Source organism: Halichoeres trimaculatus, unplaced genomic scaffold (genome assembly GCF_033239565.1).
Source record: "Halichoeres trimaculatus isolate MK-OKI-2021-1 unplaced genomic scaffold, fHalTri1.1 fHalTri1_scaffold_10, whole genome shotgun sequence".
Taxonomy (NCBI): Eukaryota; Metazoa; Chordata; class Actinopteri; order Labriformes; family Labridae; genus Halichoeres; species Halichoeres trimaculatus.
In genome coordinates this window covers 23,648,192-23,667,596 of record NW_027437187.1, presented here as the reverse complement: position 1 = coordinate 23,667,596, position 19,405 = coordinate 23,648,192, and the positions used below count along the sequence as shown (strand labels likewise).

At 41.4% G+C, this 19,405-nt stretch overlaps 1 protein-coding gene across 4 annotated transcripts; it reads left to right on the top strand.

Annotated features, from left to right (window-relative positions):
* The first annotated feature begins 161 nt into the window (after positions 1-161).
* Positions 162-19,136, top strand: LOC141796187 (ELKS/Rab6-interacting/CAST family member 1-like). 4 transcript variants are annotated; one of them, XR_012598877.1, is made up of 21 exons: positions 163-354; positions 2,020-2,811; positions 2,894-3,082; positions 5,710-6,001; positions 6,743-6,870; positions 7,487-7,561; positions 7,645-7,800; positions 7,929-8,096; positions 8,251-8,418; positions 8,516-8,653; positions 8,780-8,920; positions 9,166-9,306; positions 9,462-9,655; positions 10,199-10,210; positions 10,700-10,835; positions 10,921-11,052; positions 11,966-12,126; positions 12,320-12,467; positions 13,670-13,765; positions 13,998-14,078; positions 15,875-16,014. XR_012598877.1 is itself a non-coding variant. In XM_074677166.1 (21 exons), exons 2-21 carry the CDS (start codon positions 2,266-2,268, stop codon positions 16,483-16,485), a joined length of 3,345 nt encoding a protein of 1,114 aa, XP_074533267.1. In that variant the 5' UTR covers positions 163-354; positions 2,020-2,265; the 3' UTR covers positions 16,486-19,136. The 4 variants fall into 4 exon arrangements, 3 of the variants coding, with proteins under 3 accessions (XP_074533269.1, XP_074533267.1, XP_074533268.1); XM_074677166.1 differs by lacking the exon at positions 13,998-14,078 and adding an exon at positions 16,348-19,136 and having other exon boundaries at positions 15,875-16,060; XM_074677167.1 differs by lacking the exons at positions 10,199-10,210; positions 13,998-14,078 and adding an exon at positions 16,348-19,136 and having other exon boundaries at positions 164-354; positions 15,875-16,060.
* The last annotated feature ends 269 nt before the right edge of the window (positions 19,137-19,405 follow it).

Sequence of the window (19,405 nt, the reverse complement as noted above, 5' to 3'; positions counted from 1 at the left end):
GTCCCAGAAGTAACACATTTTTAAGTTTCTCAAAAAACGCATTTTTTCAAAATTACTTAGTAAACTGTATGGTTGACGTTTTGAGATCCTGTCTACAGGCCCCCCACCACAAGCTCGTGACCGCGCGTTCAAAACTCAAGCGTGGCGAAGAGGACCGTCGAGGACGCGCACAGCAGCCCTTGACGTCACTCCGGCGCCCTGGCTCTCCTGAGCCGCTGGTCCTGCTGGCAAAAGATGGGAAAATCAGAAAGACATCAATCGACTTGTTAAAAATGAAGGTTTTTGCTGCTAATGTTCGATCGACAAAGGATTCAGTGTTGACATCGGTGTGAGATCCACCAGCCAACGTGAAAGGTAGTTTATTTGGAGATGATTTTACCACTGGCTATTGTGTTAGCGAGAAAAAATAGAGATTCTGCTTGACCACAGAAATCGGATGGACTAGCCTCTTATATGTGAAGACGAGCTAATGTTAAACGAATGCACGTATTATATCACAGCTGTTTTCATGAAAGCTGGGCATGATGACCCGTGAAGTGAGAAAATCTGAGCTTTCTCGAAAAAACGTCCCGTAGAGGTGGAGAAAAATGGAAATGGTTTGATGTGGGTGTCTCCTGAGCAGACCTCAATGCTGTCGCTAGGATTGTGCAAACTGCTCAATTCTGGTTTAATGAGGCACATTTTGATGATAAGTCTACCACACATATCGTGTCAGATAGTTGAATATGTTATTGTCGGACTTTTATTTATAGTTGCGTTCAATTTTACAAGCAGGGAGCTTTTTTCCCTTTCAACGTCCACCATTGACAATCCCTTCCCTCCCTTGCTAGTTTTAATCCATAGCGTCAGCGCATTGGAAAATGAATCGGAGATGTCAGGGTTGGTCGGCGTGTTGGTTTTGCGCAGCAGTTTGCATGTGTTTTAGTGAAACAAAACAATCAATGTTAATTTCGAAGTTAAAGGTTTGTGAAGCCAGTCGTTACGGTTAGCCGTTATGTTAACACAGCGTTCAGTGCTAACAAGGCCACGCAGACTACTCGGGCTGTAACGTTTCAGTGTCTTTGGTTGAGGCTTACAGTCACATAACGTTTATCACACCTCATTAAAAACATACGTAGATACATTTGCATACCAAGCTTAACCTCTATAATGCAGGGCACCTCAATTTTGGCTAGATCTGATAAGGCTGACTGAAGCGTAAAAGTACTAATATTAGTAAAGAGAAAGCTAAAACTGTGTCTCTAGTACGGTTTCTCAGCTATGTCCCGAAATAAATGAGGTTATAGGTCTTTTATCTTGGATTTCGTTTTTGTTCGTATGGTTTAAGACTGCTACACATCTGTCTGTACTGCATGAAGGCAACCCAGTTAATACAGTAAAAGCTGGGCACAGATTGGACAGATGTCATCATCACAGTGCTACATGTAAGAAAAAAAATAGGTTTACTCGATACTCTTGTTACTCTCAGACCTAGGGATGGGTACCTTTCACACTTGAAAGGATACAATACAAATACCCGGTACCTGGGAATCAGAATCGGTACCAATTTTCTGTACTTTTTCTGTGTCTATGTGGTAATAAATATTAATTTGTTTAATAAAAAAATCTTTTTTTATTTAACATTTTTATTTCTCAATATGTTAACTTGCAATGCAGTGTTCATGTCCAGCATGGAAAATCACCTACTCCTCCACTCCTTCACAGTCACGAGGATGCATTTGGGTACCTAAACTTGGTACCTTTTGATTTTACATGAATCAGTACTCGGTACTACAGACAGAATTTGGTCAGTACCTATAAAAGTACCTTATTCATACCCATCCCTAACAGAGCTGTAATGACCCCGAGTGAACCCATTCACATTAGAAACCGTTATTCTTGTGTGGTAAGATACCCATAGTTTTGTTTTAGCACTACCGTAATTGAGTGCACTTTTATGTCTTGTATCTTTAATACTACATGCATTTTAAAAGGATCACTACAGCTTTTTAAATTTGTTTTTTTTTTCTCTTTTTGCAGATTGGCATTTGAGATCTCCTGTAGAAGCAGGGAAGACTGCAAGCATTGTCTGTCCATGAAAGTGGAGCACACCAGACCTCCATTTTATCATGTACATTGTGCACGCTGTCTCCAGTTCAGGCAGAATCACCGAGACATATTTGCACAATTGGTGAAAGTTAAACAAAAAAATAGGAAGAATAAACACAGATAGTTGAGATTGTAGTTCTTTTTTGCCGTCAGTACCATTCTTCTATCAAACAGAAGATGTATGGTAGTGCCAGATCTGTTGGCAGAGGGGATGCCAACCACAGTGGTGGAAGAGATGGAGGAGCTACAGGTAATCAGGGATCAGGCCGTTCCCCTCGCCTCCCCCGTTCTCCCCGGATGGGACACCGGCGCACCAACAGCACTGGAGGCAGTGGAGGGGGTCCTGGAGGAGCAGGAGGCAAGACGCTTTCCATGGAGAACATCCAGTCCCTTAACGCTGCGTATGCCACCTCAGGACCAATGTACCTGAGTGACAATGAGGTTGCCATGGCAGGGGACCACCTGCCCAAAAGTGGTGGGACAGTGACGACGATGGGGAGACAAAGAGTGACATATGGGTCGAGGGGCAGCAATAGTGGGGTTGTGGCTGCTAGCACCCCTAACATTTCCACCTCAGTGCCTGCCAATGCTGTACTGCCAGCAGGCATGATGGCAGGTGACGCTTTAGCCTTTGGGGACCACCACATGGCCTCCACTGTGCCCCATTCTCTGAGGCAAGCCAGAGACAACACCATACTTGACCTGCAGGCACAACTGAAAGAGGTATTTGACCAATAGTTGTGTAATTATTGGAAAAAAAGCTTCTGTAGACCTCCTTTGTTAATGTATTTCTGCTCTTTCCCAGGTTCTGCGTGAGAATGAGCTGCTGCGGCGAGAAGTGGAAGTCAAGGAGAGCAAGCTTAGTTCCTCCATGAACTCTATCAAAACCTTCTGGAGTCCAGAACTGAAAAAGGAGCGTGCTCTGCGAAAAGATGAGGTTTCCAAGATCACTGTCTGGAAAGAACAATACCGTGTGATTCAAGATGAAGCACAAGTGAGTGATCCCTTTTATATATTTGTCTCTTAACCTGGGTGGTGAACAGGACACAATCAGATAATACAGCTTCTAAAAGTAGTGCTTATTCATGAGAGATTAAAATATAAGGTGCAGATGGAAATTAGTTTTATCATTTCTTTAGGAGACAGGGGATGTATCCATATTAACATGCAGTAAGACAATCATTTAAAGGTAGACATTCAATACTTTGATCTTTTCTCAAATGTTTATAAATTTAACAATAAGATGTAAGAGCAGGGCTGTCTGTATGTGCTGCAGTTTATCTCTATTTTGGTGTTTACTGCTTTGTTTCATTATTAATCATAGAGGATATAAAATTATGATCTCCTGCTTTAATTCCAGTTCCTTTTTCAATTTTTTAACCAAGTGTGAAAGTTCCCACATCTAGACTCAAATAGCAGCCAAAATAAAGAACACAAGTCTACTGGAGTAACTTATCTATGTTGAGATGAATACCATTTCTTTTTATAGGTGGAATTTTCTCACCTCGTTCATTTCAGTTTGCTACTTAAATGTTAGTTATCACTTTCTTTTTTGTGCCTTGGTCCTGGATATAAACTATGATGAGCATGTGTTGGTATATGTTTTTTTGTTGTGCTTTGGTTGAGTGATGTATACCAAACTGCCAGAACGAAACAGTCTATGAGATAATATCTTATTTTTTAAAAGTCTTAGCAATATTGAATAGCAAGTATCTTTCACTGAGTCTACTTAACTGTACTATAAGCAAATTAGTTGAATGAAAAAAGTAAAATAGAATAAAAAGGGAAATGGTTTGGCTTTAAAATCCTGATGTCATAATCCTGATTTGTGCTAATAAATGTTAGTACAAGGTCTGTAACCTAAAGAATCTTTTGAAAATTGCCCAAATTAAATTTCACTCATGACCAGAAATAGTCTTTGTTTCACTGTGATTATGAATGGATGGGCACATCTGTATAATTTGCTGTTTTCACTCCTGCTGAGTCACAGAATCCCACTGTGGACTAATTTGCAGTAATGCCATAGCAGTGCAAGGCTAATCAGTGGGTGCTGTAATTTAAAGATGTCTGCTTTTGTATGTCAGCCTCCACCTCCCACATTGGCACACATACATGGAAAGCATGGACACACACACGCACACACACACACACACACACACACACACACACACACACACACACACACACACACACACAGAGCCACTTGCTCCAAGGCATTCGGCTAATTACAGCTTAAGTTAAACTGCATTTCTTCATTTAATGTAGGCCCAACCCACTTTGCATTCATCAGTTTCAGTTGCCAGTTTAAGCATTTGTTTTTATCATTTTGATGTGTTTTCTATACCAGAGAAATTCCCACTACTGGAAGGATTTATTCACCGCTTATTTATCAGTCCAGTGATAACCTACGTTAATAAAATGTCAGAAAAAAGCTTTCATCTGTTGTAAAATGTTAAAAACAGAACTCGCCCAACTAATTTTTTTTATTTCTTGCAAAAAAATTCTTGTTACAGAGTGAAACATTACATTTATTACAGAATTGGCTCAAACACCAGTCAAGTTTCACCAGCTGGCATACAGTTATATTAATATTACTGGATCGAATGTGAGGCATTAATAATGAAAGAGAGGGATTAAAAAAGAATGTATCACACACTGAGCATCTGTAGCACTCAGGCTTGTGAACAGGAGGTCAATTGGTGTGGATGACTTGAAGCAGGGTTTGCTTCACTACAGGCCCTGATTTCAAATGTTGGATCAGCCTAGTGCGATGCACCACATCTCTTTTACTCTTTTTGTTCTCTCAAAGACCTGATTGTTATCCCTCTTCAAGCTGAAGGAGTGAAAATATGGGGCCTGAGGATGGTAGAAGGTGTGTGTGTTTACATGCCTGTGAGTGCATGTTCGAAGGGGGGGGGTTGAAGGTGCAGTCAGAGCAATGAGTCAGCCTTAGTCACGGGGTGGAGAGGGTGATGCAAAGGGAGTGTTAGAGAGAGAGGTGAGAGTATTTTAGGGATGAGAAAGGGCAAGACAGTAGGAAAGGTAAACGAATGTGTGTGTCTGTGTGAAGAGGGGACTAGTTTGTGCTGCTGGGGGAAGAAGGAGAGAATGACAAAAGAAAGGAAGGGAGGGGCTGAAGGAGGAGGAGGACAGAGAGAAGTGACGGCAGACACTGACTTCTCCTTTTGTTATGCTGTCTGAAAACGCACACAGCTGCTTCAGAGCAGAGAGTAACACAGCCTTGTGTTACTGTCTTGTAGCAGCTCTGCCAAGTGTCCACGGCATCAGATGCCACAAACAATGCAATACTACACTGGGCTGATTGTGTTTCACCACTTGTATTTCTGTGCTCATGAAATGCAACACTGTCCACAATCCTGGGCTGTTGGGGTGCATCTGTCAGGGCATTACTTAATTGTCAGTCAAAACTTGAAGATGATTTTAAACCGCTTGTAACACAATATTATACCAGGATCCACTCCATTAAAACGATTAGACCACTGTCGTACAATTTATTTATAGGTCTCACCATTCAGTGCTGTGTAAGTATTTCTGCAACAAAATTCAGCAAACAGATTAACAGGCCATGGATGCTAACTTCACGTCTATTTGTATCCATAGCATCTTCAGATGACTGTTCAGGCTCTTCAGGATGAGCTCAGGATCCAGAGGGACCTAAACCAGCTGCTCCAGCAAGACCCAGCCAGTCAAGGCAGGGACCTTGCGCTGTCCTCCGAACCCACAGAGGAGAACTATCGGCGGCTACAAGCCGAGCATGAGAGGCAGGCCAAAGAGCTTTTCCTCCTCAGGAAGACCCTAGAGGAGATGGAGCTGAGGATTGACACGCAAAAGCAAACCCTGGGGGCCAGGGATGAGTCCATCAAGAAGCTGCTGGAGATGTTGCAGAGCAAAGGTAGCGTGGAGCCTCTGGAGATTAGAACACCACAGAGTTGTTCTTTTAATGTTAAATACAGAGTATAAATGTACAACACTTTTTATTTAATTTTATTTTTTAATTTAATTTTTTTTTTTTTTTTTGGGGGGGGGGATTCTTTTATTTTAACAAAATTATATCAAAGTCAGTCAGAAACTAGAGAAGTCTTGAAAAATAAATCAAAATACTTCCTAATTTTAGTTCTTAAAAAGTTTTAGTCTCAGGCTGTTACTTTTACTATGTCTTCCCCTCAGCTCTATCCAAACTTGCTCCTCCACTTGACAAATATGGGGTTTGAGCTCCTTGAACTAACCACAGTGTGTGCTTTAAACCCAAGAATGCTTCTGGGGCCAAGTTCATCTGAAAGCTTTATAGACAGACTTTTGCATGGATGTCTCCCAAAATACATTTTTGGTACAGTCTTAGGGACACAAAGTACAGAGGTGTAACAATTATCAAACCAGATACAGAAAGTGTGAGCAGAAACTTGTGTAATAATATCTTTTAACAATGAATGTCTCAGTGCCTTAGCTTCTTGGTTATTTGATCTTGCTTCATGTTGGCTATGATGGTGGAACCACATAACTTTTAGATATTATTCTCTGGGCTGACACATTTTTTGTCTGAAGCATAGATGAAAGGCTTTCAATGTTTAGGAACCTTTAAACAAAGATTCCTGTTTTAGATAACGTAAATATTTTTGTTTCTGTTTTGTCTCAGGTCCATCTGCCAAAGCATCTGAGGAGGACCAGGAGCGGACCAGGAGGCTGGCTGATGCAGAGATGCACAGGCATCATCTTGAGAGTTTACTGGACCAGAGAGAGCGAGAGATTAATGCATTGAGAGAGGTAATGTCTCATCCAACCAATTTGATTGGTTCATTTGTTCTTTTTTAAAAACACATTTGCACTGTTAACACCTTTGTACTGTATTATTCAGCCATGTTACTAATTCTACATTTTTCAACCTGGAACTTTCAAACACCGGCACAACTGATGTTTTAACCTTAAGTTCTCTTTCACATTCATATTTTCCAACTATTTAGGCTTTGCTGAGAAAAAATGGCCTGTAGAAGTGAATTGAAATGAATTTCAAAGCTTTTTAAAACCCCTTTACCTGCTTTCAAACATCAAATTGTTCCTTCATCTTTATTATAATCAACCTTCATCATGTAATTTAAACTTCTTCCACTGCAGTCACTGCTGTTGAAAGCTCAGGTTATTCACACTACACTCAACCTCTGTCATGCATAACTTCCCATTTACCTCTTTCAGGAGGCAGCATGAGCAGTTTAGCACCAGCTGTTTCACAGTGCACTCAGCTTATTTGTTATATTTCTTTTACAAGTTCAATTTTATAGAAACTACATCAGTGGTTTAGCACAAACTTACAGAAATGTAGCACTGAAGTCTGACATTTTTAAAGACGCAGGCATTGTGTTCTTTTTTTTATCTGACATTACAGGAGCTGCACCGTCGATATGAAGGAACCCCAGAATCAACCAAAACCAAGGCTCTGCAGACTGTTATAGACATGAAGGTGAGGATTTACAGGAGGAAATGTGTTAAAATGTGTTTCTAGCATTTCTGCTAACGTATTTGCATCTTCTTCATCAACCCTAGGATGCAAAAATCAACTCCATGGAGCGAAACCTTAGAGACATGGAGGAGGAGCTGCTAATGATGAAGTCTAATGGGCTTCTGAGCTGTGAGGAGCGTCAGGAGGAGATGAAGCAGATGGAGGTGTACCGCAGCCACACCAAGTTCATGAAGAACAAGGTCTGAGTTGACATAAAACAGAGCTTAGCTCAACTAGTCTTTTTTTGTACTTGGTTAGCTCATAAGTGAAATCTTAGTTTTCAGTTTGGTAGTTTCATCTCCAACCTTCTGGCCTGTTTTTCTTTTAGATGGAGCAGGTGAAACAGGACCTCTCAAGGAAAGATACTGAGCTTCTTGGTTTGCAGACCAAACTGGAGACACTTAACAACCAGTTCTCAGACAGCAAGCAACACATCGAAGTGCTTAAGGAGTCCCTCACTGCCAAGGAGCAGCGAGCAGCCATTTTACAGACAGAGGTACAGCAGACACATTTCTTAAAGTCTTACAGAGATGGCTTTAGAGCAGGGGGTTCCCTTTGAGCTGTTTAGTGAATGGAGACTTGTTTTTCCTACCTCAGACTGACTCCAATGCACTTTCACTACATATTCGTTTAACTTTCTCCATGCCCAGGTGGATGCCCTACGCCTGCGCCTGGAAGAGAAGGAGGCAACTTTGAATAAGAAAAGCAAGCAGATACAAGAAATGTCAGAGGAGAAAGGCACGCTAAATGGAGAGATCCATGACCTCAAAGACATGCTGGAGGTGAAGGAGCGCAAAGTGAATGTGCTACAGAAGAAGGTGAGAGCTGTTTTCAAGATCACACATCCCGAAACATTTTGTCTAATCTGTAGTTAATGTAATCTGGGGCCAATGGTTTATTGTGATTCCTGTGCAGATTGAAAACCTGCAGGAGCAGCTTAGGGACAAAGAGAAGCAGATGAGCAGCTTGAAGGAGAGAGTGAAGTCTTTGCAGGCAGACACATCTAACACAGACACAGCTCTCAACACATTGGAAGAGTCTCTGGCGGAAAAGGTGGAGTCTCTACATATTGATCTATATGTATATTTGTATATATTTGTTGCAGCTTATCTAGTTGTTCTGATGTCCCTTTGGAGGCAGCATGATAAATTATTTCCTCAACCACCTCTTCCTCTTCAGGAGCGCATCATCGAGCGTCTAAAAGAGCAGCGAGACAGAGACGACCGGGAGAAGACAGAGGAGCTTGAATGCACCAAGAAAGAACTGAAGGAGTTTAAGGAGAGGCTGAGCTTACTGCAGGGAGACCTGTCAGACAGAGAGGTGAGAAACGGAAACATGAAAATAAGCTAACACTAAAGACTACCCTGTTTGTTGAGATTCTATTAATACAGCCAAACGTTATTGCCAGAAATGAGCATCAGGTTCTGGTCCAGAAACGCTCTCTCTGCGATGAGTCACTGAGACCTGTGTATTTTCAGTCCACTCAGTCCCAGACTCTGATAGACGGATATGCTGGAACCGGTTCATCTATACTTATATGTGTGTGGGTGTTTGTGTTTACGCAGACCTCTCTGTTGGACCTGAAGGAGCATGCCTCGTCCCTGGCCTCCTCAGGGCTGAAGAAGGACTCCAAACTCAAGAGTATGGAAATCACGTTGGAGCAGAAGAAGGAGGAGTGCCTCAAACTGGAGAACCATCTGAAGAGAGTAAGAAACTTAAATAGAGACATCTGCCAGCTCATCATGATCCCAACTAAACATTTACTTTTTATATGATAGTTTTAAGTTACTCATCTAACTTACTCTTACTGAAATGAAATGTTTAATTGTTTTTTTTTATATGACAACCTGTCTTTTCTCAGGCTCAGAATGCTGCCATGGAGGCTCAGGCCAACACTGAGATGGTTGAGCGCATTAAAAACCTCGAACAGGAAGTGGCTCGCCACAGAGAGGATTCTGGGAAGGCCCAGGCTGAGGTGGACCGCCTGCTGGAGATCCTTCGGGAGATGGAGAATGAGAAGAATGACAAGGACAAAAAGATCAATGAGCTGGAGAGGTGGGTGGGAACAGGGTTTACACAACACATACAGATCTTTAGGGGACAAATAGAAAAATACCTGTTGCCTTTTTTGATTTTGTGTTCTTTTTTCTGCTACCATTTTTAAACTCGCTAGTTTGGACATCCACCCACTGTAGACTTTCTTCCACAACATTATGATGCTATGAGGAGTGTTACCCTGAGAAAACCAGATGTAGGAATTAGCTGTAATTTTAATTGTCTGTCTTGTTGCATCGTTAAGAGTATTCAGCTAGTGTCATTCACCTCATCAGCTTCCAGATATGTAGGAACAAGCAAGCTACACAAGTTAGAATAAGCAACTAACTTTATAATCTGTATTTTTTTGTCTTCTGCTTCTGTATACATGTGAAAGAAGTCATGATCTTGTAACACAGGAGTGAAATACGCCTCAAACTCTGAAGTTTCTGAGGTCCCACTCTTTCTTATCCCATTTCTTCATATTGACTCCTCTTTCTTTGCTGAGTCTGTTTTCTCTTTACTGCTTTCTTGTCTTTACATCGGAAATCTTTCACCCACCAGTTTGGCGTCCAGGTTAGTATTGGCTCTTTTTGTCTTTCCCTCAACCCGTTGATACCTGAGTATTCTTTTGTTGTTGTTGTTGTTGTTGTGGTCTTTCTCTCTTTTTTTTCTCTCTTTTTTCCTCTTCCAACTTCTTCCTTTTTGTTATATTTGGTACCATGAGCATACCCTTGTCCTGACATATTGAAATTAACCTAAAGTTCCTCACACATTCATGTCCCACCTTTATATTTTCTTGTTATTTCTTTTATACTGAGTCAGATTTGGCAATGGTGTGTCTGGAGTCCTTCAGTGACTGTCGGCCTTTGTAGTTTCTATTTTGTTGAGATCTTATTTAGGTAACATCTACTGAACAAATGGCTATAGTGACTTACTTTTAGATCCTACATTGACGATAAATGAAGAGACATGTCAGTTTCTCAGATTACCATTACACTTAAAACAAATAATAAAAAGGATTTATGTACAATCTCTCCCATGTTCAACTTGATGTCTCTGTAGGCAAATGAAGGATCAGACCAAGAAGGTGGCGTCCCTGAAGCACAAGGAGCAAGTGGAGAAGAGCAGGAATGCTCGATTGGTTGAGGAGGCCAGGAAGAGGGAGGACAACTTGTCTGAGAGTTCCCAGCAGGTGAAGGTAGGAAAAATTCCCATGTTGCATCTGTGAGTTCAGAGCCTTAACAAACCCTAATACACAATCTCACATTGCTGCTGCTCTTAAGGACAACCTGCGTCAGAAGACGGAGCGCATCGAGGAGCTGGAGGAGGCCCTAAGAGAGAGCGTTCAGATCACTGCTGAGAGAGAGATGGTACTGGCACAGGAGGAGGCTGCCCGGTCCCTGCAGGAGAAACAGGTACACCAACGTCTTCCTAAACAAACATACACTAACTTCAAAGCATTAATATGAACATGGGATCGCTCCTACAGTACATGAGTGTCTTAACACAAAAAGGCTCCTCCATATATACTCTTTCTTCCTCATCTTTTTATGGTGTTTTCATCCTTTCTTCACCTCCCTCTTCTCTCTTATTCTGTCTCTCTCAGTTCTTTTATCTTTGCTTGTCGTTTTCTCTTGTTTTCTCTCTGCTACATACTGCCTCTCAGAAGCACTCACTCAAACCAATGCATGAGTCCAACCTCGCCCTCTTAAAGTTGTCAAAGGTATGAGCCCGGTTTGTGTGACCGCCATCAGTGAGCAACAACACTCACAGGGGTGGACACAATAACAGCAACACTTGTACATTTCATGCAGTCTTGCAGCAGCCCTGCAGTCAATGCTTGACACTAGTGTAAACATAATGGAGGACAGGGAGTTTGATGCTGGATTGCATTCATTTGTAAGGTGTTGCTGTTGAAGCCAGTAAAACTCTCATGTTGTTTTGTTTACCTGCTGTTTCAATGTAATACATGTCGATGCTGACTGATTGCTGGCTCGTACAAGTAAACAACAAAATTGATCATTTTTGGGATGAATTAGTCCCCCTTTCATGCAGTCAATTGTAATTAGAGTATACATTATTGTGAAACGTAAAAATACCAGGTAAATGAAAGTCATTGAAAAAGTTTGTTACCTGTACTATATTTGACCTATAGTCCCCCCCAATGGCCCACATATGATCTGCTTCCCTTCCCCACTAGGGATATATATAGAAAATATAAATTTAAGTCAAAAAGACCCCTGCTTGTTCTGATTGTGTTGGGTTGTCTGATTTAATCTGTTCATGATTGAGTTGTTGACATATATGCATCTGTGCGTGTGTTACCAGATGGAGGAGCTGCTGGGGGCCATGGAGAAGGTGAAGCAGGAGCTGGAATCCATGAGAGCTAAGCTGGCCTCCACCCAGCAGTCTCTGTGTGAAAAGGAGGCACACCTTTCCACCCTGCGAGCTGAGCGCAGGAAACACCTGGAGGAGGTGCTGGAAATGAAGTAAGAAACACTCACACAGTGGGGTGGAGTCAGCCCTGGAGTATCGATTACCTGCCTTCATCTTGTAAAATGTCATCCATTTCTGGCCCTCCCCTGCTGGCGGCATGATTTTGCAGCATGAATAATGAATGATAACTGAGCCATTTACTTGTTTGGTGAAATGCCATGTTGTTTCCTCCACCCTCCATCACAGACAGGAGGCGCTGTTGGCTGCTATCAGTGAGAAAGATGCAAACATTGCCCTGCTGGAGTTGTCATCTTCTAAAAAGAAGAAGACCCAGGATGAGGTGGCTCTGCTGAAGCGGGAGAAGGACAGACTGGTGCAGCAGCTGAAGCAGCAGGTGGGAAGGGGGCTGAGACATGATTGTGATGTTCCAGTACTCAAGAAGCCTCAACAATCTTACCTTAAAGATTTTATTGATATTTTCTGAACGTCAGTTACACTAGATTTGAAAATGTGTCTAACCAGAATAAAACCAAAAGAAAAAATAAGTAAAACTAAAGAATCAGACAAGTACCTCTGTGGTATCTGTAAAACTTTCCCCCTAGCGGTTCAGTTTGGTTCATTTTGGCACGGCACACATTTTACGGCGTTTACACTCACTAATCCCGGGGCAGTAGGAATGGATGCCTTTTACATTTGAAAGATTCGGTACCTATGCCCGCTACTTGGCAATCCTTGGCAATACTCTTTTGTGTTAATGTGGTAAATATACTTTTTTTTTAGAATAAAATCTCAAAATTTTTGAATTTAACATATTTATTCTTCAATATATAACCTTGTAATGCTGTGTTCATGTCCAGTGTGGAAAAACACCTACTCCTCCAGTCCCTCGCAGCCACAAGGATATATTTAGGTACCTAAACATGGTCCCTTTTGATTTTATGTAAAGCGGTACCTGTACTTTTGCCTGAGTTCGGTCGATACCTTTAAAAATAACTAATTCATTACCCATCCCCACGGGACAGACCCCTAAATAACCAAGAAGAGTCGTTCCACTTTTTGGCACCCTTCCGTAGACTACACCCATCCGATCTCCAAAGGTGGAGCTACAACACTGCAGACCGTTGATTGGTTGAAAGTATCGTCACTTACCACGCGACAGCGGCTGCTTTTCTCCTGGCAGCACACAGTTGTCTCTGAAACAAAGCTTGATTGCACTTTGAATCGAAGAGCCACATGCCCATCACAAAGAGGACGAGATGCTGGATGTCTTCCATCGTTGCTCTTTGTTTACTCGCGTGGTACACTCACACTGTGTCGCGCTACTAATGGCGCCACGCTACTATGTTACTGATGCAGCTGTCTGCATTATGCGCCGCCTACCACGAGGGAGCACGGTTAGCTGTGGAAACGCGACGTGACCAAGCTTAGCCGAGCCAACCTGTACCAAACTGTACTGATCTAAACCAGACTGCTCTGTGGAAACCGTGCTTTTGATGAACATTTAGACAACACCTTAATTTTCAAACCTTTTCAGATCAAAACAGTAACAGTTAACCTGTTTTTGTGATTTCAATTCTTGCAACGCTTAATTTACAGACTCAGAACAGAATGAAACTGATGGCAGACAACTACGAGGATGACCATCTGAAGACAGCCCCAGACCACACAAATCACAAACCCTCTCCAGATCAGGTAGCTCACCTCACCTCACCTCTACTTGGTCATATTTCCATTTTTGCTTCAATAAAGTCTGAAATTTTTCCTGGTGTTTTTATGACAAGAGTAAAATGTGTGTCAAAAGATGTGAGTCAAAATATGACTGTGAAATGTAAGTTTTCCACTGCTTTTTTAAACTTATTTTCAGTACACACACTAACAAATGTTCCTCTCTAACGCTGCGATTGGCTCACCTTGTGGCTTAAAGGATGATGAGGAGGGTATATGGGCATAGCCAACCTTTTGCCCTCCCCCTCTCGCTCTCTCTCAGCCATTTTTGTTCAGAAGGGTGAGCTTGTTTGAAAAGCCAAACTGGTCACACTCCTCATCATTGCATGTTGACTCTATTTCCGTTCATTATTTGTCCCGTGTTTTTTTTTTCCTCCACTCTTCATGTTGTTTATGGCCATTGTGATTGTTGCACGGTGTATCTCATCCTGCGCTATAACACTGTTCATCTATAAATCCTAAGTGGCTTAAGGAGGGTAGGGATCAATTGTGATTGCGTGTGTGTATGTGTGTGTTTGCATGCAAAGGCTAAGAGGATAAGATGGTTTTGATCTCGGCTCAGTCTCATCGCTATAAAGCATCTTAGCTTTGCATGCTACTGCTCCCAACACTTCTGTCCAGTTCAGATCTCCAACCTGAAGCCTCAGTATTTCACCCCCAAAGGCTTAAGATGGTAAAGAAATGAGGAATGGGACACTTTGTTGGCATCACACAATGGAAGGAAACAAAATTAGCTTTTAAATTATAGTCGAAAGGCCTATCTTCAGAATGTAACTGTGTGTCTGACATTAAATTGGTAATATGTTTAAACAAACTAAAAGTAGTCACAGAGACATTAATGTAAACCCTGAGTGGACAATTAACCAAAAACCAAAAATATAACTCTACAAACATTTGATAAAGGTCAAAAGTGATGAAACTAAGTATAGAAACTAGGGATAGACCATTTATCGACTGGGCCGTTTATCGGGCCGATATTTGGCATTTTGAAGCATATCGGCATCGGCCTATTTTTTAACCTGACGGCTGATAAGAAACAAATTTTAAGCTGCGTTGTTGCGGCTCTGATGCAGCCGTGCCGCTGTCTGCAGTCACTACTCAGTCCCCAGTACTGTCCCACCCACAGTACCATCTGATTGGTTACAAGCAGAGCCATAGCTTGGGTAACAGCCAATCAGCGGTGCAGTTATTACAGTTATTGCAGTTACATTGAAATTACTGAAAACTTTATTTATTGTAGAAAACTTTAGCCATTTATTTTTTTAATTTTTCATCCAACTTCATAAAACATGCTGCTAAGCCTGTGAGCTGTTTGATAAACTCATGCTTAAAGGTATTTGAATGAAGTTAAGTATTGGAGTTGGTATTGTTTAAAACTTTGACACCAGTATTTGCTCTTTGACTGCTAACTAATATCAGCTTCAAATATCGGTTGTTGGCCTGCTTGACTACAAATAATCGGTATCAGCCCGGAAAAATCCATATCCGTCTATCTCTAATAGAAACATACAAATCAATGTATTTCTTAACATTTAATGTTTTATACATTTATGATTAATGCATCAATTATAGTTATCGTGAAGCCAGACAATAAACTTCATATCACCAGGTTCATAGTGAATTCTGTAAGTCTTAAAGTTCAGCCTGCAGAAATGCAAACTCATGCAACTCAATTGCCCAATTTACTGTTATAGAGTCAGCATCAGAAGACTAACACTCAACTTGCAATTTGCCTCTGACCCACAGGAACTGGTGTTTCAGATAGCTTTAAAATTGTAGAGTCAGTCACAAGGTTGTGCTGCACATTTGAAGATTACAATTAGTAACTTCACTCTTGAGTGTAAGCACCAAGTTTAGGTGGTTATGGGTTTATAAACATGCATGCACATTATGAATTGTTGTCTTTCTCTCTAGTAAACAGCCCACCTAAATCAAGGTGGGCTCTTGTGTTTGGATCCATCATAAAGTTCAGCCTTTATCCTCTTAAATATTTTTCTTATTCCTCTTTCAATTGGTCAATAGTAACATGTCTCTTTTCCTCTTCTCTACCTCACACTCTCCTGTCCTCCTCTGCAGATGATACCCCCTCTTATAGCCCTGTCCCAGAACCGCAGTAAGCTCAAGCTCTACATTGCCCACCTGACAGACCTCTGCCACGACCGGGACCCCAGTATACTCAGTCAGCTCACGCCGCCCTCTCACTACCACCACAGCGACCCTGAAGACTGGGAGGAGGAGGTCCAGAAGATGAGCGTGGAGCAGGTACAGGACGATATCCCATTTGCAGTTTATTTTTCTCATTCACATTTGTCACTTTTAGGAAAAAAAACTTTAATTTGCAATCAAAAGTTCAAACCAGCAGGCTGCCCTTTGGTGCTTTTAATTTGCACAGTCATGCAGTGCTTTTGAGTCTGATTGTATCAGAAGTTTTAGCTTTAAGGGAGCTAAACATCAACTTTAATGTTAGTTTCTTTTTTCTCTTTTTTACTTCAAACTTTCTTCATTTTTTGATGGTTCGATTCTAACTCTATCGATGTTTCCCCCTCCAGTTGGAACGGGAGCTGGAGGTGTGTGAGAAGGAGAGCGGAGAGCTCCAGGAATATGCCAACTCTGTTCTCCAGCAGATCGCAGATTACTGCCCAGACATCCTGGAGCAGGTAGTGAATGCCCTGGAGGAGTCATGCTGACATCTCTGACCTCAGACCCTCAACCTGGCTGATCCTTGGTCCTCACATAAACCTGTAGCTAAGTCCAGGAGCCCCTACCTCCACTCATCAAAGCTCCTGGAAGGATGAGAGGACTTTTCAAACCCTACTGAGTCTCACTTCCTCGCTCCTCTTGTCCACTCTGGAACCAATCCTCAGACTCAAAAGTGTTTTCCTGTGTCGTGTCTTTCTGAAGTCAGGCTTGCTAAATTGAATTTGGGATGTTCACAAAGTCTGCAAGCAGCAGATTTAATGACAGTGCTGCCAGATGGTAAGAAGTCAACAGTCTTAGCTAGTATCAGGCAGTCAACAGCATACCAGAGCTCATTTTAAAAAAAGTTACATTCTCGGTTTAGCATTTGTGAACTTGCCAAATTTGATTTTCTTTAGCTTGTCGTGAAGTTAGTAAAGAATGTTACATACCTGCTAGTCTGGGACAGGTGTTGAAAAAGAAAGAGGAAGTCAGATAAAAGAATTAAACTTCAGCACAAAGTCTTTGAGTATACTGCCAGACTTCCTCTCCCCAGACATCTTCACTCACAGCAGGAAGTGCAACATCAAGCACAGTTACCTCACCACCTTTTATCTTAGTGTCTGACCCCTTTAGATTCCTCTTGGTGAAGCTTATTCCTAACGGGACAGGAAAGCACTTTTTTAGTCTGGGAACCAGGGAGCTGCTACATCGAGAGGGGAGTAGAGGGGGAGTGGAGCTCAGAGGGCAAATCGTGGAGCCATGTAGATGCTAGTTTCATATTTTAGAGTTTAAACAAAAGACTTAAGGTACAGCTGCTGGTTAGAAATAACAGCTGCTGGTGGTAGATCTTCTGAACTCTTAGGAAAAGCCGCTTTTTAACCAAATATATGCAGCATGTTCTCCAAATGTTTCCATCCCAGCTCAGAGCTGTGGATGTGTCACCACAGCCAGGATTAGGTCGTTGGTACGTCTTTGTTGTCACCTGGGGAAGTCGTGGGCATAAGAGGGGGATCAAAGGTTGGCTTTTAGTTACACTATGTTTCATATCTGAGTGAGAGAGGGGAGAAACCAAAAAACAAACTTTAATTCTTGGTGACGCGTTAAGTTTTGGATGGTTTTGCACAGTGTTCACTTGTTTATGATGTATGCAATGTTTCATTTGAGAACGTTCTAGTGGCCTTGGAGCAGTCACGAGAAGAACTGGACCTAATGCAGGGATGCAAGTTCCTCTGTAATTTTGGTGCTAAGGCATGATGTAAGGATTTCTAATCTGAATCTGATCATTTAGTTTCATCCAAAGTTTCTATAGATGTTATTTTAAGCCCACCTGACCTTTACTTTGTCGACTAAATCCTCGGAAGAAAACTAGCAACCCTTGTTTTTCTTGTATTTTGAGATCACTGACAAAAAAATGCAAGTGATGCCTCCTTTTATTGTATTTCTTGAAATCTTCAGGGCTGAGGTTTTTAATTACTAAGTGCATCTACATTTACAGGAAATCAAAGTCACTTTTCAGCAGATTTTGACTTTTTAGATCAGTTTGTAAATAACGTGGTATTTAACACGTACAGTGACTGAATAAAGGTAACTAAGTGGAAGGTGTTGTGCATTCTCTTAAAAATATCTGAAAAGTTCAAAGCAGTGCAGTTGTCTTTTGTGTCTAATTTTGTCTTCAGGACAAAATGTGTGTGTGTGACAGTACTGCCATTACTTGCGGAAAGTCATGTTCTATAGAGATATATATAAATAATACATATATATAAAAATGTTTACTGTATGGATATGCATTGAATGTTTGCACAGAATCTTGAAGAGCGAGTTGCTCTGAACAAAATGACCGTTAAGTTTGTGTCCTCAGCACAGACTGAGGAGAGAAGTGTCAAAAAAAAAACCTAGTGTCAAAATAACGTGTGAACTAATGTTTTCAATCCGTGACTGTGCGATGGGAGAGTACTTTTCTTGCATTTATTTCTAATGGTCATTTTTTATATCTTTTCACCAAAAGGGTGATGTAAATGTATTATCCTGAGATTCCAGTGTTGTCTTTTCTTCTTATGTCGCTGGTTTATGTGTTGTTGATGTCAAAGGCAGCCTGATGGGTTAAATAAGTCCCCACGATCATGGCCCTCCTGCTGTTACAACACAATGTTACATAACATCACTGGAAAGGTGGATCGGGGAGTTTTCTCCCAGTAGTGTGGTGGGTTTCATTTGGGATGTTGGACTAACAGAGTTAAGAAAAACAAACCACAGCCTCATGAGGTGGTTAGATAGATGCTTGTTTTGTCCTTGTCTTCTAACTTCATAAATCAGATATTGATTTCTCGTTCCTTTTAACCCCTACACTTTTCACCACTGGATTAAGAGGAGAACATTCATTTTTTTCCAAGTGTTTTGTTGCCCTTACTTTGGCCTGTGTGTCCCTGCCCTTGCCTTAATGTCTCGTCATCTCTTTTTCTTGACTCTTTATTAAAGGAACACAGAGCTGATTAAGGGGCTTCTGTCATCATGGTATTTTTTTTTTCTTTTCTCTTGCATTTGATTAAGAAATGTACTGCCTTCTGTCTGTTCGTGTTAAGAATCAAACTGTGTAAAAAGAAAGCAAACAGACATGTTTGTGAGTTATCTGGGTTTTGTATGAATGTAAATAAATAAATTATAAGCCTTGGTTTCTTGTGTTCCTTATAGAGCTGAAACGATTCCTCGAATGATTCGAGGTACTCGATTACAAAAACTACTCCAGTAATTTTCTCTGCCTCGAGGAATCGTTGAATTTTAAAAAAGATCAAAGAGTGGTATTTCAAATATAGCTGAGGCCATATTAAGAGAGTTTTCAGACCCCTCAAGCTACCTCTTATACAAGATAGCAACTAGCAACAAATCTAGCTTCTTTTCTGGAGTTTGGAGATGAATGGGTCATTCTACGAA